The sequence below is a fragment of the Lutzomyia longipalpis genome, chromosome 4, assembly GCF_024334085.1.
Source record: "Lutzomyia longipalpis isolate SR_M1_2022 chromosome 4, ASM2433408v1".
Classification (NCBI taxonomy): Eukaryota; Metazoa; Arthropoda; class Insecta; order Diptera; family Psychodidae; genus Lutzomyia; species Lutzomyia longipalpis.
The window spans coordinates 2419960-2443377 of record NC_074710.1 but is presented as its reverse complement, the minus strand read 5'-3'; the positions used below and the strand labels follow the sequence as shown (position 1 = coordinate 2443377).

The following is a 23418-nucleotide window of genomic DNA, read 5'->3' as shown; positions in this document are numbered from 1 at the left end:
TTAAGCAAATATGAGAAGTTAAGTGGAATATTAGAAGTCTCCTTTAGCAGTATTTTACCTTTAACCCTTCAGAACAAATAGAACGCATTCTTTGAATGAAAATGTCCCTTGATGGCCTTGATGGTTTCTTTTTATTTGGAACTTAAAATTTATATTTTTTTCTCCATTTTATTCGGTTATTTATCAATTATTATATTATTACAGAGAATATATTTACATTTAGTTCATTTTTAAAGAAGATTAACAAGAATTATCTTTTCTTCTTACCTCAATCATTCATTTTTTTATTTAATTTTATTTTTAGTTACAATCACAGTTTTAAATTTAATTTCTTTTCATTTTTCAAAATGAGATTTTTTTTTCTAAAAGAAATGCTGCAAAAGGGAAAGAAATGAGGATTTTTTCTTCTTTTCATAATGTACATTTTACATTCGTATACAGGGTTTTTTTTTATACCAATAGAATTTTATAATAACCATTCATTCACACATTTTGCAGTCTTTTGTAACACAAAACAATTTTTTCTTGAAAGGGGTAACGAGGATGCAATTAATGTTGCTAAAAATATTGAAACTATATTTTTTTTTTATTATTATATACACAAATCTATGCAATTTAGGAACGTGTGACGAGTTTTTCTTTGCGAGGGAAAATCAACCATTCGTTGTCCCAACGTTGTGACTCGCGGTGGATTTCAAACCTTTTTTTCTTTAAATTTATTTATCGAGGATTTTCTTGAATTTACAAAAATGATCTTTTTCATCGCAATGCTTTGGGGAACTTTGGGATGGATATACGTTGCTTTTTTTGTGAGCTTTTGAAGGGAATTTACGTGCAATCTCATTGTAATACAAATAAGACTTTAAGTTGTGCTGCTATAAAGTAAATTAATTCTTTTCTGCTTTGAATTAATCTCTTTTTATAGCTTCATTTTTTTCTCTCTGGGTTTTTGGTTTATTCATTGATAAAATGGCACAATGTGACAATTTTTTATTGTTTAGGTTATATTCATTTTTATTTCGTATAAAAGAATTAATTAAATAAGTCAAAAAATAAAGAAATCTTTTTGTTTTTTCTTTGTTTCGTTAACCCCTTGACGTCTACGAGAAACATGCAGATTTTTTATTACGATTTCTTTTCTCTAGAAGCTTTTATGGGGAATTTATCAATCAAAACGTATTCTTTTACTTCTTCGACGTAAACTTAATGTATTTAGATTTCTTGAAAACAATGAATTAAATTAAAATTAAATTAAATAAAATGTTTCACGTTTGAAGGATTAACTCTTTCGTGACCATTGAGTCATTGATTGAAACATGAAACATTTTATTTTTTAGGATTAACAAAAAATTAAATCCTTTCGCGTCCTTGTGAAACACAAAATCATTGAAACATACGGTTTTTTTTCTCAGTCAGTTACCTCTTTCGCGTGTTTTGAGTCATACATAGAAAAATTAATTTACTAGTTTAATTCATTTAAATTAAATCTAATTTACGTTCGATAAAAAAAAATGTTTCACTCTTGCATCAGCGGATAACTCAATGGACGTGAAAAGGTTAAATTGATTTAAGTTATTTTTCTAAAAATTTTAAATCAAAAACTTTCCTTTGAATTCCAAAAATATATTTCGTATTTGAAAATAACAAATCCTTCAATGTTTCTTGCGGATACAAAAGGGTTAAATGAAGCATCATCAATTAATTAGAATAAAACAGAACTTATTAATAATTATATTTATAATTTATTTAATTATAAGAACGAAATGTTTTGACGAATTTTTTTTTAATTTCAATTATTGAATTTTCCAACAGTTAAACACAAAAATTCGACTTGGAAAATCTTGAAAATCACATTGTTGCCATTTTTTTTAAAACTTTTTTGCGGGGCAATTATTCTACATTTAAAGAATTCTGAATAACATTGCGGAGGAGAGTGTTAGACCAGTAAATTGGTCCCAAAACATCCATACCACACATTACAGATACACCATGAATTTTTCCTTTATCTGCGTATTTTAGCACTTAAGTAATGATGGGCGCTCTCTGGGTAGCTACGTGGGAGGCTCTCGTGGAGCTCCCGTTTTGCCTTAAATTCATAAACGCCGTCATTGTGACGTCTGCGGTGACTCAAACGTCTCCGAATCTGGACTTCCATAGCCACTGGAGCCATCATCACGCGGTGGACCCATGTTGCTCGTAGCTGCAGCCGCTGGTGCTGGCAACTGTAGCTTATCCCCAAAGCACGGCCCACGTGCTGGTGCTCCCGAACTACTCGCCATTGCTGGTACACCTGGCTCCATGGATGGTGTGGTCAAGGGTGGTGTAACCATGTTACCCGGTTGATTCCCACAATTGCCTATACTGTCTCCGGTAGACTGCAAAAAAAAAAAGAAAAATGGAGAAAACGCTGTAAGCTTTCAATTCAAGGGATGACGAAATAGATTACAAAATGAGATTTTTCTTTGTACTAAATACGTGGGAAGGGGTTGAGATGGAATTAACGAGGGGGTAGGTTTTACCTTCCAATACGGAACATTGTAATTAACTTTGATTGGGTGCACAATATAAGGATTGTTTAGCATGATATACATGCCACCCACTCTTTTGCAACACTGTTGTATTGGTGCGGCGGACAAAAGTGCCCATATAGAGTTCCTTTTTCACGCTATATACCGAACCCACTACCCCACCCAAACCAATACCACCCCATTGACGAAGGGGTGTAGCAATATAAACGCGTTATTATGCTATTGTGGCGTAAATCGTGATTGGTTATGCTAATATCGAAACGGCTGCATTGCAATCTCGACTTTTAATCACATCAATACATTCTCCATCAACTCCTATTTACTCCCCACACCTCATTCTGACTCTTTGTGGAGCATTCGAACTGCTCTGCTATATTATTTTATTAATATATTGAGATGAGAAAGAACTGCCACTTTGTGATGCAAATTTAAATTTAAATAAACGGACGTTAAGTGTAGTAGGGGGCTCCAGTATTGTGGCACATCAGGTCCCTTTTAACGGATGATAGTTTATGGAATAAGTATTACTGTTCGGAATACTTATGAAATAAAAAAATATTTGAATTTGGCGCGCACTCGAAGTGGTGAATTTGAGTGGTGAAAATAGAGATGCAAACCTGCTTGCTCCGTAATAAATGTGTAATTTATCGCGTAAAATATGTAAATTTCGCAAACAATTACTAAATGATTTTAGAGAATTCGATGGATTTAACTTAATTATGTGATCACTTGTACAGGATCTGGAGGATCTCTAAAGGGTTAAATCAAAACGGGAGTGGACACGGATAGTTACATACCTGTAAATTACAAACTTGCCTTCGAATGTGTGCCAAGCTCGTTGGATTGTAGGCCATATTGGCAAAAACAAGCCTCTCCTCGTAGTCATATTCACAAAGTATCTTATTATCACATAGATAGAAACGGTCACCAACGCAAAACCTACGAAAAAATCGTTAATTTAATTTTGATTTTTTTTTTCAAATTAAACGTATAAAGCAAACCTGTGGTTGCACTGCTGACATGCAAAACATTCTAAATGGTAGACATTACTCTTGGCTCGCATTACCATCTCAAAGGCGGGTATGACTTTATTGCAGGCCGCACAGTAGCCTGTTGTCCCAAAAAGTCTGCAATAAAAGGAAATTCATTTTCATATAGTTTTTGGTTAGTTTGGACGCCATTAAAATGTCAACAAACCTGAGATAGTCTCTCTTACAGAGAATTAAATTAGCTTTTGTGTAGAGCGTTGAACCTACTTCCCCAAGACGACAGTCACAGCATCCACACTTGAGGCAATCTTCGTGCCAAAAGAGATCAAGTGCACGAAGGAGGAAGCGCTCTGTGATGACTTTACTACATCCAGCGCATTCACGATGACTACCACCGGTTACACCTATTGGGTTTGGTGTAGCCGATACAGAGGATGTGGTGACTTTGTGATTGGTATTGGTTACAGTTGTCACAGTGGTGGATGTGCTATGGTGCAGAAGTAGGTGGGATGCTGGGGAACGTGCTACATTGCCACCTGATGCCTCACGGCATGAATCTGTAAAGAAAGTTACAAAATGGCTGCCTTAGTTTAACTGTCTTTGTTGCATCTTTCCAATATGGCCGTTATGAAGTGGCTTATAGTTTCCTGCAACAGGTGGCGCTAGTTGTTGATTGAAGTAATTTTAACGACTACAAACGGAGATTTCTTGTTCTGAAGCAGTTGATAAAACGATCGTCCTGACGCTTCCAGCGACGTTTTGGTTTACTTAAAACCATCATTAGGCTTTCAGCGCCAAGAAGATCGTTTTTATTGACTTTTCAAGGTGAAAAATCAACAACTAGCGCCACCCCTTGCAGGCAACTATTTTATGAAGAATGTTTTAAAAGAAATCTCGTTAATGTAGCATCCTTCGTGGAAGCTTTGTAAGCGAAATAGGAAGTAATTCGCCTTATTTGGAATTTTTCTTTCGTGATTCTCACAGCAGAGCTCTCCTTGATTTTTTTTGCACCCTCGGGGGTTGGAGACGAGTGAATTATATTCGATTCCTCTAGCTGTCGTTCGTCAATTGATTTGTGCTCCTTACTGCTTCAGCATATGCAAACAACATTTAAAGTGTAATAAATTGTGTAGTAAACAGGATATAAGAATGAATTGATGGGGATTTGATAGATGGTCTTCTTTGCGCTTCTTCTCCCATAGAGGAGCCATGGTATATGATGTGAAGAAGGTCTCTCGATGCGCGCCAAATCTATGTGCGTCCCTCAAATTGCGTTAGATGGTTTTATGTAAAATAAAAGAGGGTTGGGGGTGGTAGGAGGAAAAAAAAAGTCAGCCTCAATAAGCTCCAATTATATTAGCTTAGGAAGAGAAATTGCATTATTATGCAATGAACAGCATATTATATTATGAATAATGGTGTAATCTCGTTGTTTATTGCACACAAATTCCATTACCTCGTACAGAAATGTTGTGTTTGTTTGTCTACTTTGGGGTTGCTCTTGGGTGGGTTTTTCACCATATATATAACACGATATATATAACAGTAGAGAGATGCAGAAGTTTGGGAAAGGAGAAGGAAATTATTGCAGTTTCGCCTCCGACACTGCTGAAACTATGAGCGGAGAGTCAGTCTAATTAATTAAAATAGTTTTCTTAGGCCCCTGCGGATATTAATTAAAAATTCACTACCCTCTCTGTATTATTTACAGCACCACCAGCTACTTACTCAAGGCAAAAATGCCACTGCTAATGACTCATAAAGACAAACTTTTTCAACTTGTATGCACCCCCGCGCATACTGCACGAGGGGCACTTTCCTACATACATACATACATAGTACATAGCATCTCACAGAGTTTTCATGGTGGAGTATTTTCTTCATCAGAGAGCATTTTCTTCTCACACAGGGAATAATTTACTCTCGCGTACACGAAAATTCATTTGGGATTAAGTGATGGGTAAAATTAATCATTAAGCTTTCATTGAGTACGCTATAAATGCTATAAATGTGACGAAAGGGAAGATGAAATAAAAGGTAGGAAAAGTACATTAAAAAGTGATACTTGGGGGTTTAAATTGTGTCAATTAAAATGGATTCTTATTCTATATTTATTCATTATAATGAGCGTTTTGAAATAATATTTAAAAGAATTTTCCTGGAGGATTGAGAAAGGAGTTTATTCACTTTTGTTTGTGATGTAATCCTTAATTTACGTTAGATAAAAAATTTAAAGAGTTTTGGCATTCTTTTCCTAATTTAAAGGAAGCTAAAAAATAGATTTAAGAAGTCTAAATTAATTTTGTTTTTGGTGAATTTCCCTACAACACAATTAACGGTTATTAAATTCAAATTAAAAGGTGTTTAATACGTAATTCTAATGTTGGATTATTCTATTTGAGCATTTTATTCTTTATAAATGAAAAATCAACTCTTAAAGTTCGTTAATTTTTAGGGTGCTTAAATACTCCCTGACTTATGATGGGTTTAAAGAAATAAAGATATCGCAATGAGCGTCAGACTTAATGTATAAACCACATTAATCATTTTTATCACAACTTGTGTAATATAAATTTTAGTCAAACAACAATTAAAACAAATTCTAATTTATCATAGCGCAAAATTAAATTTTATTAACCTTCAAAGTGGATTCATACAATATGGTTTACATATTTTTTGAAACATTTTCTCAATAAAATTACTAAAATTGCTTCAGGAATGAGGATATGGCGTATAAAATGTTGGTAAATATGTATGGTATGGGAAGGACTATAAGTTGAATGCGCGTAGAATTTGTGTATTAGCAGCTTTTAATTAAGTGTACTGTTTAACGGTGTGGTAATTGTGTTCCCTCAGCCAGAGACTAGTGCATGTTTAACTCGCTCCATGCAACCCCAGCCACCTTTTCTCACACCACCCCCTACCCTGCTAACCTATTTCATGGTATTTCTCCTTTCCTGCCATCGTTTTGGCTTCAATTTAGCTTTTTTAGATCTTCTTTATTATTATTTTATTTATTTGGGATTTTAAATGTTTTTTTTTGTCATTAGAAACTTGAGAACTATTAGAGAATGTTTTATCAACAAATTACTTTTAATGATTGATTTTCTTGATCGATTTATTTAATAAATTTTTTCGGTGTGAAATTTTTCTTTCTGGCAAGGCCGTAGGGGTTGAAAGTTAAAAAATTGATTTTCATACAGAAGAAGTGATCTAAGAATTAACCCTTAGGCGTCTAAGTGAAACATTGACACCATTCGATATTTTCTTTGATTTTTTTTATTATTGCTCTCATTCTTAGTCCAGACAGAACATCTTCTTTAGCTTCATCGAGATAAACCTAACGCATTTCCAACTTCTAGAAGAACAATTAAATTCTAGAAAAAAAAATAGTGTTTCACGTTTAACTTAATTCTTTTGCGTCCACATGAAACTTAGAAACATTGAAACATGCGTTCTTTTTATCACGATATTTATTCTGCTCAGTCAGAACGACTTCTTTGGTTTCTATTGCGTGAATTTCATTCATTATTTTGTAATAAATTGGAAAAAAAATCATTCAATTCTTAAAAATTTAAGAAAATAAAATGTTTCACGTCAAGACGTCAAAGGGTTAAATCGATCTAATGAAAAATTCTACGTACAACCCAAATATCTTTCTAATCGTATTGATTGAGATTTTGTAACCAATTTAGCCCTCAAGTTTTCCCTATTTCCATTTGTTTATTTTCTTAATTTAATAGAAAAATATAAATTGCATTTTTCTTCTTCTCATTTCATCCTTTTTTTTTCTTTTATTTGGTTTCACCCCAAAAACTCATTTTGTATATACATACATATAATGTAGGTTGTAAAGTTGAGAAGGGAGAATGAATTGAGTTCTAAATTGGTGGTTGGTGCGGTGCACTTAAATTCCTATCTGGGATGCATGTTCGTGTTAATGAAATTGCACTATAGTGCGGATATTGTTGGTATAATGTAAATTAAACGAGGATATATATTTACTTTTTCAAGCTTCATATGTTCCTTCTTTTCTTACCCATAGTTGGGTAATTAATTTGATCGTCAATTTACAAAGAAAGAAAGCAAAATGGCGTTAGAAAATCAGACTATTGGCTCTGACGTCATCGTGAGGAGCATTTTTTTGACACATGGGGGAGGATTTTTCGCGCCAACATAACCTCAAAGTAAATTTATTTTTTTGCAAGAAAAGAGAGAAATATGGGGAAAACTGCATTGCAATACCCCCAAGGGGTTTCCTTTATGCTCCTAATGCATCTTCCAGGCGAAAAGTTACACAATTCTGATTTTTTGGTCATAAAATGTGCATTGAGGTTGAGGATTTTCCCCGGGTGCAAATACTCCGCCAAGTGTCTAAAAATACTCCTCCAAGTGTCAAAAAAATGCTCAAGGAGTATTTTTTGACACTTGAGGGACTGCAATGCATTTTTTCCATATTTCTCACATTTTTGTAAAAAAAAATAGCTTAGAGGTTACGGTGGCGCGAAAAATTCTTCAAGTGTCAAAAAAAAAATCCCCTCGCGAAGACGTCAACCAAAATTCACCTCTGTCTGTTCAGAGCCATTATGTTAGTTTCAAAAAGGATATTATGCACAAAATATGGAGAAAATCCTCAAAATAACGAACGTGAATAGAAAACTTTTAATTAGGTACATGCTTGTTGGGGAATTAATAAATTTCTCACCACTTCCAACAATTACTAATGACTTGCTAATGATATCCTTTAATTGTTGTAATGTTTAGGAGTAGTTTAAAGGACTTCCTTCATATTATGCTTTGTTCATAAAGTACTTTTCATTTTAAGGAGCAAAACTATCCTCCTTTGTACTATGTATTATAATCCAATTGTTGATTACAAATGAAAGGGTTAATTGAATGGAAACACCATACTTCTCATAGATTAGACTAATTAGTAGTTGCTGGGTGAGTGCAATCAATACAAATCTCTTCTCCAAGGTAATCCTATTAGGGTTTAGATGGTGAGTGGAGTATTTGTCGTAAGTGGCGATAGGTATGGTAATGGAGGATAATGCCTCGAGATATTTGCTTCACCAATTTTAGGAATCAATGGCCTATTTTTCTGCTTTCACACACACACCCCAACTCTCCTAAACGGGGTATGTGAGGGGCTGTATGTGAAGAGAGATGAATTTGATGTATCGGTGGACTTCTGGGGATACCCAATTCTAACTACCCACACAACGTGCCTGGCAATCAATGGATTCTCCCTTTCTCTCTTCCCCCTGCGTTGCTGCAGATGAGCTTCTCATGTGTCTATGGGGTTATTATGGCAAAAAGCTTTTCTCTGTGCACTTTAATGGAAGCGCTTGTAGGGCTTTTGGCCTTTTCCTTCGTTCAGCAACGCGTGTGATGTTGATTTAGAGTGGTGGATACCAAATCATGCGGTTGATGGGGCAGGAGTTGTGCATTTAGGGCGGGTAAAAGTTTTTGGGAAAGTCGTCTGTTGGTATCATATAACATTCAAAATGGTATTGTCTTGTAGTTTATATGTCTGTCTGATGTGTGTGTGGGCATTGGGGATGAAAAGGGGGACATCCGTTTGTGTCACATGTTGCAAAAGCTTTCATCCCTTTTCACCTACTTTCACTGACATTGAAACCACATATAAATGTCGAAAGTCAATAAGTGGGTTCAATAAAACCCCCCATGTGGATGTTTATTTGAAAGCTCAGTTAAACTAACTTTTTTTCGCGGCTAGATGGCGCTATTTTTTCAGAGAAAAATTTTGCTTTTCTTTTTTTTAAACATAATTCTGCCTTTTCTGTAACCATCTTTTTAACATAAAATTTGAAATTTTAATTTCATTAATTTATTAATATTCCTTCTTACATTTTTATGGTAAATTTCTTATTTCTTCAGACAACTAACGCCATCTACTGGGGTTTTAACTCTCCCAACAATGTCACGCTTTAATTTATTCCATTAAAAAATTTAAAAAAAATCCTTCTCAGTGGAACTATGCCCGCAAACCTTTAGCCGCTTTTTTTTTACTTTCAACTACAACCCATATATAACTTTGCAATTCCCGAGGAAATATTCATATAAGCTCCGTTAAAAATGTATAAGAGCTCCCAAATTCACGCTTGGGCGAATATTTATGATATTATCGCAAAAGATTGTATCGTAAATCTTAATGGATCGAAGTCAATTTATTGGCAAGTGCAATATTTGAGGGAGTTAACTTCATTTTCATGGACTTTCCATCCCTCCACTCTTCTGGTTTTTTTTTCTCTCGCTCTATCGGTACACTTATACGAGATACATGGAGAAATTTGCATTTAAAATTCATCCAATATATCGCATTACAATCTTACTCAATGTTATTTGAAAACGAGCACATATGCAACATTCTTTACCTTATTAAAAATTAAATTCAATTCATTTTCCACCCATCCAACTAAAATCATTCATCGGGAAATCTCTCTCTCTCTCTGCGCCCCCATACACGTGTGTGAGGGGGTGGGGTGGGGGGTGAGTTTCTTCCTGTTCTATATTGGAAAAGTTTCGCAAAATGAAGAAGCTATCGATATATACATACATATAATACTTAACTAATTCATTTTAATACACCATAATACTGAGAGAGTTGTAACAAAAGATTTCAACTACTCTCCTGCACCGTATACACACAATTGTTATGATTTTCATGTCATGACGAGAAAGGATAATAAGAAATAATAATCTTCATTCACTTGGTTTATTTCCATTTTGAATTTTGTATAAGAAAAGTCAGTCATGTGAAGTTATCCAATGAGAAAATTTTGAATAAGAAGCTTCTTAATTAAAATTGAATTTATGTAAAAGGGTATGCTTGAGTAATTTTCTTTTCTGTTGTTAACTCTTATAATTTAGTCGGCCATATTGGTTTTTCTGACACTTAATCTAAGCATTTTCCAATGCTTCCAATTGTCAAAAAGGCGTCCAAAATGGCGGGGACATTTAAGAAATTCAATTTCTTCACCACTTAAGTATTTTTTGAGAGAAACTTCCGGTCTAGACACAAAGGTAAAAAAAAATTACCTCGAGGTCAGACACCAATAAAAGACACCCAAATTCGACCATTTGGAGGTTTTCCTCTGCACGAGCCAAATTGTGGGATTAAATACAATAGAAAATATATAACACCGGTCCGCCTCTACAATTAGTCGATGAGAAGTAACTCGACCATGCGGGGCAAGCTCTCTGTTGGGGGAGTCATAAAAAATAAACTCCCCCTAAACTGTAATAATTGGCAATTTGGGGCGATTCATCAACGGCAAACACAGCCCGAAGAGTCTGCTGGAGCATCAAATAAAAACGTAATTCTAATTATCCTTTTACATGCTTTTCCGATACCCACCCCCTTCCCAACGCCCACAGCCGCCACCCCCATACCAACCCCACGAGGCAACCCCGTCGTTGAGCACAAGTAGTCAATGTGGTAGTTAGTTAATACACTCTCTCTCTTCGCATTAAGCACACTGCAGAAGGGCAGGCGGGGGGTGGTGGGATTCCACTGGGGCAAGAGCTTTTTGGGTGGTGACTGAGAGACACAGAGGGAGAGAGAGAGCTTTTAGTCCAAACGTTAATTAGAAATGAACGAAATATCCTCAACTCTACGTTAATTAAGATTCCACTTTCAGATACGAAATGCAATTTAATTTAATTATACTGGCGAATAAAGTAACTTTTCGTATATAACATATACTTTTTCTTCACTCTGCCGCATGTATGTCGTCTTATACTGAATAGTCTTGGTGGGGTCATCGTGAGAGTCTTTAAAAAATATCAATTAATTTTAACCTTAGCTGTGATTTTCTTTGTAGAGAAGGTAAAAAAAAATTAAGATATCGTCAAAAAAAATTTTTCCGTTTTCTTTTTTGGAGAAACATTCATTTGAATTATAAAAAAACTTTAATGAATGTTTCTTTACACGATGCTTGTAAGACAAAAAAAAACTACAATGAATTCTATTTAAGGACTCTTAAAGATTTTAAAAGCATTTTTATTTATTTTCGTTGTGAATTTCCCTTAAGTTAGAATTATGTTATTCGTGTTATTCAGTACGAACGAAGTGGTGGCAATAAGTGACTTGTCAGTCAGCCGGGGTGTAAGAAATGCCCGTAGTAAAATACTCATTGGCGAAAAAGTTTAACAAATATTTTTCAATTACATTTTTCTCTTAAAAGCAAGATTAAAAAAAATCTTTAAACCCGAGTGGAGTCTTTTAATCTTTTTAAAACCAGCTGGGGTGTAATAAATACGTGTAATAATATCATGAAATGATGAAAAATTGAGAAAAATTATGCAGATTTTTTAAAACATGATCGAAAGAGTTGCCAAAATTTTTACAATTGTAAATTTTTATTAAAATTATGATTTCCATTTAAATTTTTGTATAAGAGTGGGTGTTTTTCGTGACTTATCAGTCAGCCGGGGTGTAATAAATGCGTGTAATAAAATGCCCTATGAAATGGCAAAGAATTGGCAGAATTTTTGCAATTGTAATTCTTAATTCTTTAATCAATTATTAAAAGTAAGATTTTTAAAAGCTTTTGAATTTGAGTGAAGCCTTTTAACTAAATATCAGCCAGCTGGGGTGTAATAAATTCATGTAATAAAATACCCAATGGCGAAAAAACTTGTCCAAATTGTTGGAATAGTAATATTTTCCTTAAAAATAACATTTTCTTTAGCTTTTGAACTGTTTTCAGTCAAACATTATACTATTCTGAACAAAAAAAAAATAAAGTAATAAAATAAAATAAATTATTGAGGTTAATTTTTCAAAGTTTTTCTTCATCACTAGCTGTGCTAGTACTACATTTAATTAACTTCAATTCAATTTCACTACGCTGTGATGCGAAAATATATCTAGAAAGCAGTAATAGGGCATTTTCTGCATTTTCTTTTTGAAATGCGTTCTTTCTTGTGGCATTTCCTTGAATGGAACTTCATACTGTGAGTACTACTAGTATATATTCTATGTACTTAGAGGCTCGTACCCCCGATGAACTATGTATGTAGTTGCACCACCCCCGTAGGTACTCATCATAGACACAATTAGATAAATGAATTCCTCACATAACTAATTAAATACAAGCCTCTTCCAGGCATCTCCTTAGCCGGATATGAAGAGTAACCCCCAACCTCCGTATACGCTACCGCCCCCTCCCTCCGCCCAACCCCCTACGGCATTCTCCTAATCCCGAGTGTTTTCATCTCTATGGTGTATTTCTGTTTCGGAGAGACCATTGTCTTGATTGTTATAAAGGCACCAAGAATATACAACACCATTCATACACCACTATGGTGCTTATGTGAAAGCAGCAACTGCCTGGGTATATAATTCCACTCACTTAATTAAAATTGTAGATGATGAATTTAATTTCGAGATAAATTCTCGCGCACAAAGAATTCCTACACCATCCATATCCCCATCCCTCTCGCCCCATGCCTGTGTGCAACCCCCTATAGGGCTCCGCACGTTTTTCTTTTCCATCATCCACCATCGCTAAAAGCGGCCAAATGACAGAGATTGTGGTGGTCGAACGTTTCCCACCATGACTTCAGTCATCTACCAATATATATAAAAGCACTCATGCCACCCCCTCCCGTTGGGATTTAATCCTCCCCCATCAGGAGAAATTTCACATTAATCACAAGTCGAGCGGCACGGAACCTGCTGATCTTGCAGGGATTCTAATGCCGGAAAAAATGCTAAAATTGATTAGTTACTAATTCAATTGCATTAACGAAATGTTCTTTGGCGGGAAAAACGTGGTGAGTGATGCTTTGTTTAAATTAACGGATATTGGGACGTATTCAGTGACTAAGAAATCCTTGAAATTTCCAATTCTTTAGTAAAATTATTTTATTCTAAAAGATCCATAAACTCATAACGAATTTTAATTTTAAAGGCTCCAACAGATGGACGAGAAATTTCTCGTGCGGTGCGGCGCGGCGAGGTTTTTGGCCAATCAGAAGCGAGAGATGGCTCACACACTCTCACCGCACCGTGCGAGAACGTTTTTCGGCCAATCCGAAGCGACGATGGGCCACGAAAACCTCGCCGCGCCGCACCGCACGAGGAATTTCTCGTCCATCTGTTGGAGCCTTAAAAGAATTTTTTATGCTAAATTACATCAAATTTCTGTAAAATCCAACCTTTAAAAGAAAATATTGTTTATCTACCTGTTACACTTTCTGATGTGTGCATGCCCGTGAGGAGATGCTTGACATCTTCGAGGCCGAAATTCTTCACAAGAGGTGCGTGAACTCCGTCACCACGTTGCTTTTGCGTCCCATGCGTGCCCAGTTTGGTGCTGAAAATACAGAAATAAAAAGAAAAAAAATGAAGCTCATAAATCTCAATAGATTTGTGTGCGGAAAATCCTTAATTGGCAAACTTTTTTCCCTCGTATACACCGCAACTCCCACAACCCTTTAGAGGTAACACAGGGGATGGAAGTTTAATGTCCATTTTCCGCAAGAGTAGTCAAAAAGGTTTTGTTTTTTGGGTTTCTGAGGGGATGGAAGGGATGCAAAGAGTGTGGCAATTGGGGTGTGCATTTAAGAGTTGGTTTTGCAAAATACGAATTCAAGTTTATTCCCTAATTGGGTGTTGAGGATTAAATTTTGACGTTGTGTTTTAGGTCAAGTTGGGGTCAAGTATATAATAAAAAGAAAATTTCTATTAAAAAAGCTTAAGCCGGTGTGTCCAGAATTTATTTTTTTAATTTTCACTATTTAAATCTAATTTTAGAGTCGTCCAGAGAACTAAATTTTTAACCAAACTTCTCCAAACTCCCAAGATGTTCTAAATCTTTTCATTTAACCGAAAATAAAAATGTTTTGTTATTTTGAGGCACTTAAAGTCAATTTAAAATTTTTCCGATGAAAACCAATATATTTGTCGTAGAGAAAACACTTTTTTTTAAATTCTTTTTGCTGTAATGGCTACATTTATTTTTAAAGATATCGACTTGAATTAATAAAAGAAAAAAAACTTTGAGTTTACACATCTTTTGATGGAAGAAATTTTCAGATATCTCAATCCAATCAAAAATTATTAGCTGCTAAAATTATGCCCTAATTTCTTGGCTACCCTGTATTTAATACACTCGGAAAAAAATTTTAATTGACTTAAATTACATAAAAATAACAAAACTTTTTTTTATTTTCGGTTAAATAGAGAGTTTAGAATATCTTGGGCAAAATTGCAAGAATTTTAGTTAAAAATTTACTTTTCTGGACAACATTGAAATTATAATATGTGAAAATTTCTAAAATTTTCTTTTTAAATCTGTGTTAAGTTGAGTTGAGTAGTAAATACTACTCTTAAGAGTAACAAAGAACCAGTTAACCCTTTGGTGGCAATTAAAAATTAGTTAATTGCTTAACATAATTTGGCCCACTGAACGCCTTAAGGTAGATAATTCTTATTTATATACACCTACTGTAATTAAATATGATTATTTTCCCGGCTGACACATATTGGGAAATATTTTATAATTTTTTTTCCTTATTCGTCTAATTATTGTTTTTATTAATTAATTTGTAAATTGTGAATATTTATTAAGTAGAGGGATATGTGGAGGCTACGGTGGTGTAGTAATTAATTGAATTTAATTTCTGTGAAATATGATTCATTATCCTCCATCTCAATGTCCATTTTCACCGTGTCAAAATTTGCATCTGGAAAATTGATTTGTGCAAAATTGTTTTGTATATTTCAGATTTAAATTTCAATCCTTTTTCGTGGGGTTAAATGTCAAATCTCCCCTCCCACCGCACATTATGCGCACATTATATGCCCTGAAATGTACATAAAAGTGAGTGGATTGAATGATATGGGTGGTGTGTCTGGTGTGGGAGATGGGGGAGTTTGAGTGGGATAGGGATCACATGCATAAAATAGCACATCCATACGTCTCTCAGTGAGGATGCTTATGTGTGTATGTAGTTAATATTGCTACATAGGGAGTGCATTAAAACGCTTATGGTGTTGTTGTTAATTAAACAGCTCTGCGGCAGAGTTTGGTGTAGTCAATAAACATAAGTAAATAAGCCCAGAGCCATGGGCCCAGTGGCGCATTCGGAGTCACCCGGTCGACCCATCCTCACAAATTTTATTTTGTATGTTAACCATACCAATTGCCATTTCCATCCAATGTGCACCATGAAAATCCCATCGACCAAGGACAATTTATGCGTGTCTCCGTCACAATATTAATCATCCGACAAATTGAATTATTCGGCGGTGATTCCGCATGTCAATTAATTATCAAACATGATAATAATTCGTCTTTTTCCCCCAACCCATCATGGTTGATTGCAAATCCATTTTAGTGATTTCGTTATATATTCGCTATTGTACCCATTCATCAATGCACCAAAATGACTCCAAGGCAATTTCTTATAACCCTCCTGCCCCACCCCGTTCACGATGGCACCCATAACCACAATGGATTTCTGTAAATGAGTCCACTATTCATTTAATCTGACATATCAATATAAGTGATTTTATTACAAAATTCCATTGGCATATCAATTTCGCAATAATCATTTCATTGAGAACCATTGGAATGCCATCTTGCTTATCCCACCCCAACCCCCTTGGGGTGATTGTCTACCACCCACCTCTCTCCGTATTTCTCTTATATATCATCCCTTGGTGAGTTTGTGCTTATTGAGGCTGTGTGAGGACAGAAATTGAATTATATTATGGAAAAGAATCTTAAAATTGTGCTTAAACATTTTTAAATTATACTTACAAATTCATTCTAACCTCAAATTGAAAGTTAAGTTATGATTTCGGCTTGTATTTATTAAAGAACTTTAAAAAGAATACTTAAGGCTGAATGTTTAATTTTATTAGAAAAAAAAATATTTTTTGACAATATTTTCTCACTTTTTAAAAGGATTTTAATTTTTTGTTTACAAGAAACACCATAATCATTGTTTTAAGCCTAATTAAAGGAGGTTAAGTTCCTCGAAATGTGACGTTAAAATAACAATCACTCAATAATGATTATTGTTTTCCGAATCAAACCGAATTTATTCAAAATATCTGACTTAATACCTTAAGGGCGTGAAAGGGTTAACGCTGAATAATATTGCAATTTTATGAATAAAACAATGAAAAAGAATAATTTAACAAGTTTAAAACTTTGGCGATCAGTGGACGTCTTAAGGCCTCTTTGAGTTACTCCCACATGACTTTTTTGAGTATTTAAGACATTAAAATGTTCTCTAAAAAAAGGTCCAGCCGGGTACATTCTTACAAGAACAGTTTTTTTTACTCGTCGCGTAGAAAAACATTTTGAAGTATTATACCGACCTCCAAAGTATTAAAAACCTCCTTTTTGTGCAGCTTCTTATATTTTCAATTTTAAACATTGCATATGGAGGATATTGAATTTTTCTTATAAGTAAAATCAAATCCTCGAGGACACTATGTCAATGTATTTTCAATTGAAATAAATCCCCATTTCTATTAGTTAAATTCCCATCCATTTACCATTCTTTTGCTTTCTTGTACTGGCTCTCTTTACCCTCTTGCAATTCACCTTAAAAATCATTCCTTTTAAATCCCGGGTGAGCCGCTGCTGGCGGGAGCTTTTCTGTGAGCTTTATAGCGTGTGCAAATGCCAAACTTCTACACAAATTCTATGGAGATGCTATCATAGATTGGAGGGATATGTACATATGTATGTGCTACATTATTTCGAGAGAGATGCAAAGAAATCAAAATATATGTTGTGTTGGATAAATTCTTATTAATTCAATTTTCTCTGTACGTTCTTACAGGTATAGAGTAGATGTTTTTGAGAAGCTTTGACCAACAAACAATATTGCTTTCCTCTCTTTTTTATTTAGCATGAAGAAGAACATAAAAAATGTTATTAAAATCAAGAAGATACCGTGTCAGGTCGTCCGACGCAATATCAAACCCTGATCTCAAGAATTCATCGTACAGAAGGGATTGAAAATGGAATTCTCTTAGCAAATCCTATACCCAACTATACCTATATAAGACACATACAGCGATGGTCCCCCCATCATGAGATATTGTGCACGAAAGAAGGGTCCACAATTTCTTCGCATTTCAAAGTACTATATGTACCTACAACAAAATTCAACATCTCGAAATGTGTTGTGGAAAATTGAGTAGAATGGGTGGTGTGGGGTGGGGTGAGGGTGAAATCTACCTCTACATAAAATATGCACATTATTCGATTCACTTTATATGCTACCCACACCCCCAATAGGGGCTCGTATACCCCCCTTTTGCTGTATGTTATGTGTGCAAGAGTGGAGAGTGAATTACGTACATATATGGTGCTATGTTGAGTTGCATTCTCAATGTCCGGACAGCATATTCCAATTTAGCATTTGGAATCTCTGACATCGATCACATCATGCCAATTTGTTAAAAGACCCCTCACTTCATCCAATATTGCATGTACGTGAGCTCTATCTGTGGAGAAGATAAAATATGGGATAATGGGGAAGCATGGCAGGACGTTGTCCCGGGTAGATGGATGTTAAACCACCAAACCCACACCCAGCCTCCACCTTTAAGAAATAGCATACAACACACCACATATTTGCCCCATTACTTCAATTATCAAATCAATAACCGGTACTCGATGAATTGTCAAAGCCACATTCCAATTGGGGGCATAATTGAAAATTGTAATCGGAATATTCCATCAAGGCGGTCCAATAGTGTGTTATGATCATTATTTTGTACAGAGTTTTTATTTATTAGTTAATCAGTAAAACATAGATCCAGCCGGGTAATCTTTTAGCTGTGATTCATTTTATTTTTTACTCTACTGATTACTACGTCGTGTAAAAAAATCAATTTTCTGCATATCTTAGCGTTTCCTAGTATTAGGGGTTAACAATTTAATCAGTAAACCATAAACCAGTCAGGTAATATTTTTTTACATATTGATTATTACGGCATATAAAAATTAATTATTTGTATATCTTTGCAATTTCTATTGGATTAAAAAGGGATATTAATTTATTATTAAATTATGTCAACCCTTTCATACAATAGGAATCGCTAATCTATAAAGAAATTGATTTTATTACGCGACGAAATAATCAATATGTAAAAAAAAAGATTACCCAGCTGGTCTATGGTTTACATATTACTGTTCTAACTTTTTTATTCTTTTTTATTAAAAATTTAGAAATACTCTGTTAATATTGGTAGGAAAAATCAGAAAAAGAATATTTCAATTTTTTTTGACTCCTCCGATTTTTCAGTTTAATTTAATTCTCATTCGGAAATTTTACACTTTTCTTTACATGTCGATGAAAGAGTTTTGAAACAATGTATAATATTTCTCGTATTTTAAGGGAACTATTTTTGAATTTTCCACGTTTTCCAGAATATTTTTCTGGAGAAAAATAATTTGAAATGAAGTCCATTTCATATTTTCCGACCCAATTATTCTTTGTGCATGATTAATCCAGAAAATTGCTGATTTTTCTCTTTTTTTCTATGTATCCTTCATAGCACATTTCAAATGAGGTTTCAACTGCCAATTATAATACAAAAAAATATCTATTGGAAATTTATTTAAGGATAAAAAGCAATAAAATATAATATTTTATTTAATAAAATTCCTTATGGTAGAATGTGCAAAATGTACACAACAGTGATCAGTTTCAAACCCTCCAAAAGAATATCTTGAGAGAAATTTGTGGAATGAAGTATCTTTTGCGGGGGAGGGTGTGAAAGGGGGTGTGTATGTGTGCCTGAGAGTATATGTCTCTATTGATAAATTGGAGAAGTTGAGAGCAAATGCATTGTAATGTAATGGAAAAGTTTCGTTTTATCTGATGACGATGCCACACAACTTTTTACTCTGGCATTCCGTCGTCTCCCAATGGAGCTTTCACATCGTCCTCTTACCCCTGTTCATCCCAAGTCTGTCCATTGCCATCGTCTCTCTCTCTCCCCGTTTTCTCTTGTGAGAGGAAGACCCCTTTTTCTTCATATTCCTTCCAAATACAGTGTCTACCGGAGAGATGTTTCGATGTACAAGTAATACATACAATACACCCTCATACATCCTACCTCTTCATTCCTGGGGTATATTCAATTTAGCAAAGTTAGTCTCAAAGAAATAACATACTCGCGTTTCTTTGGAGGATTTATTACAAGACAAATGTACTATTTGTTGGAATATTTTCCATATATTGTGCATAAAGTCCTTTTCTTCATTGGAACCATCAAAGTTATGAAAGGGTTAACGTTGTAAATGCACGGCACAATTAGTGTTCATTTATGCATTAATTTTTCTTAACGATTTTCAATTAAATTCTAAGATTTCTTCTTTTAAAACAATATTTTTAAAATTAACGAAAGAGATTTACATAAGTAAACCCTTCCATTCGGAAAAGGAAAGAAAAATTCAACCCTTAAACTACATAGACAATATTGCAAAGGGAAAACTCCTTCATGGATCTTTTATTCTCTTGAAATTTATATTTGTGCAACGTGAAACGCCAAAGGAGAAAGCCCATTGTCCTGGGTGGCAGAGAATGTGCTGCAAATTGCAATTTTCTCGACACTTTTCTTGCATACATTATTGATTTAGGGTCTTAGGGGTTGTGACAATTTTCTCACAGTCAATCTGAAATACTATATTTATGCACCCAGAATGGAATAATCCACAAGTAAAATGTATTTTTAATGCATTGCATCCCTTTCTTGCATTAGTTTCCTATTTTTATGCTTCGCTTTGTATTGATGACGTCAAAAAAAAAATGGGAATTTTCAGTTTTATTTTAATATTTTATGAATAATACTGTGTTTGTAAATTTTAAACATTTTAATGGATCATAAATCATGTCAAATATAAGGCGTAAGAAAATCCTCATAGATGGCAGTAGTAGAGCGAGAGACGAAGAAATTCCCAATAGATGGCATTAGCGCAGGAAGTTGAGATATATGCTCACAAGTCCCTTTCTTTCTTGCTTTGTGTTTAATTATTGGGAATCATCTGAAATACACACGTCTTCGATTACATTATATCCGCAGTCGAGAAAGTTAATTACATTTCAGAAACATTTTCTCCTTTTCCGCCGGCTTCTTTAATACATAATCACCCCCCGCCCCCCACTCCTTGCACAGAGCTATTTAATTTTGTGCCTGTGTGCGTTGAGGTACTTCTGAATGTGAGAAGGCGCACCCCAATGGTGGGGGTGGGTGAGAAAACTTTTAGGGTGCATGAGAGAGTAATATTATTAGGTACAAAGGCAAGCGGATATTGTTCTCTCGCCACTAACTCACACCCCCACTCGCAATATGCTTGGCATGAGGGGATGAAAGAAGCCCTCCGTCTCACTGTGTACGTGTGTGTGTGTGCCAAAGATTGGGCTTTTGCAGTGAAACTCATTTTATTCTTTTCCATCCCCTCCCCCCACCAACTCTTAGTCCTTTAATGGTGTGAAAGCTTTTATTAATTAAGTTTTCAGTTGATGATTTATAAACCATTTATATATCACGACTAAAATGCTTCTCCTCCTATACAAAAGCTCCGAGAATACATATGTCGTGTCGAAGCGAATGAAAATGCTTTTAGAATGTATTCTTGGAATTTCACTATCATTCCGCCTCTGTGTTAATAAATGAAAATCTTTCCCTCTGGGGGTGTATTTAATTTTGAGCCAAAATGTACATTATCCAATTAACAATGTTACTCCCAAAATGGATTTCGATGAATTTCATTTCAATTACAGCTTCAGGGGAAAACAATTTTCCACTCTGCACACAACATGAATTTTCAATACAGTGTGTGAGTGTGTGTGGGTATGCGAGGGTGGGATTGCATTGCACACAATATCAGATGTTTCCAACTGCTAGAATGTCCATATCTAAAACCCTCAATTCAATTTCCAGAATACACCAGATTTTCAAACAAATCTCTTACGTCCATGGACCCATGCCGAAATGAACTTCACCACCACCCCTCTACGTTGTGCTGCGGGGAATGGAAATTCCATCCACCCCGTAGTACTATGTGTGTTGGAAAACTTTTCTTCTCCGCCGTCACAGTGTCTTTCGGTCAAATTGATGAATCTTTTCTGTCGGGATTTCTCTGTGTCAGGGTGTGGGTGGTATAGAAGGGAAGCCCAGATATCCCAATATTCTCTCCCAAATGAATGAAGTTACAAATAAAGGCAGATTACGCATTTAATGAAGCTTTTTTTTCTTTTTCGTTTGAGACGCAACGCCCTCAACAATATTGTTAATTGTGTTCTAAGTTAATATATAGAAATCGGGTTTGTGACTATGTTGGCAAGATAGGTTTTAGGGTCAAAAAGTTTCAGAAATATTTTCAGAAATCCATTCAGATTTGCTCTAAAATCAATAGGAGAGCCAGAAAATGCAAAAAACTGATTTCAGTCAAAATTATGTCTAAACTTTAAGGGAAAAATTGAAAATTCTTATTTTTTGCATTTGAAACTTCCCTTTGGTACATATCGATCAGGCTCATCGTCGAACCTGCGGGTACGGGATGACCCAAAAATTCATTCAGATTTGCTCTAAAATGATATTATGCATATACCAATTATTTTTTCAAATGAAGACTTTCCCCTTTAGATAGCGGATAAACTCCTTCAGAATATTTTTATTTACTACCAAAATAATTTATTGAATTCTCTATAAACACAATTACGTTGCATTTCGAATATTAAACATTCGAGAAGAGAACTCATGATGGTCAAAGCCTTTAAAACCCTCAGGGACAGCATAACTCTTTTATGCCAACAGTATATGTAACGTTTGGATACTATATGAGTTGATAAACTTCCCTGGGAAATGTTTGGCAAAATTTTCCACAACTAGCGCATGATTTGAAATTCCCAGGACTTCACCTTTCAATTAATAAAGTTTATTGAGGATGGTGAATAGTTTTAAGAAAGCCACATGCTTACAATTAAATTTTAATTAATGCAAAGTTGCTGTCCGCCTGAGAAGTTTACCCTACCATGGAGTGCCATGAATTGATGCGGGGGAATTGGGGTGAGACGAATAAGGGATGGGGGAGGTGGTAAGAATGTTGAAACCTCAATATAGGTTGAGGGGAGTTAGTTGGGATGGGGAGGAGAGTACTCAAAGAGGTTCAACTTGCGAAGTAGCAGACATTTATCAACTTCCCATGATAAACTCTGCATAAAGTTGCTATAGGACGTCCAGTTAGTGTGAAATTGAAAATTGGTGCTAATGACAGGCGCTTTCAATAATAATTTCGAGTACAAGTTGCAAACTCCATCTGACAAAATAGCCGCCCTGAGTTGCCAATACATATAGGTACGTCGTATATGTTGTGCCAGAAACCTAACTTTTGCAAGTAAATTGTTGGGGTTTGTTGCTTTGAAGTTTGCGCACCACTCCATCTCAACAAAAAGGGGAGGGGACTTAGATGTAGTACGTACCCCATCCCATCCCTACGATGTAAGTTCTCCAGGTGAGCGAAATTGTGTCCGTCCATACCATTTACCACATGAGTGTTTAATTAACGAATACACCCACTCTGAAAGCCTGCAAATCATTACCCAGCAGCCATACCTTGATATTATGTTCATAAATACACTATATACCTACATATGTTCACATTCGGGAGCTTAACCACCTCACCATATATGTATGTATACTTCAACACTTTAGCAATTGTTGTAATCAATTGCTGAATAAGCTTCCCTGAATTTCCACATCCACAACTTGTGAGAACTTCAAACGGAAATTGAATAGAAATTCCTGGCCTTCCTTCTGAAAATACTCCTAAACCGCACCATAGGCACTAATTAACCAAATCAAATCGGTCAAGTGAAATAATTGATATTTA

General features: G+C 35.0%; 2 protein-coding genes across 2 annotated transcripts in view; one reads left to right on the top strand and one right to left on the bottom strand.

Annotated features, from left to right (window-relative positions):
* Positions 1–23418, top strand: part of LOC129795447 (mediator of RNA polymerase II transcription subunit 1) — a 1235552-nt gene that overhangs the window by 932504 nt on the left and 279630 nt on the right. The window lies entirely within an intron of this gene.
* Positions 94–23418, bottom strand: part of LOC129795663 (LIM/homeobox protein Lhx9-like) — a 36714-nt gene continuing 13389 nt past the window's right edge. Inside the window, exons 2-6 of the mRNA XM_055837124.1 lie at positions 13733–13863; positions 3726–4074; positions 3530–3655; positions 3326–3467; positions 94–2375 (exon numbers count right to left, since the gene is read on the bottom strand). Of these exons, the coding sequence (XP_055693099.1) occupies positions 2106–2375; positions 3326–3467; positions 3530–3655; positions 3726–4074; positions 13733–13757 (912 nt within the window). The 5' untranslated portion in view covers positions 13758–13863 and the 3' untranslated portion in view covers positions 94–2105. The remainder of the gene's footprint in view (positions 2376–3325; positions 3468–3529; positions 3656–3725; positions 4075–13732; positions 13864–23418) is intronic.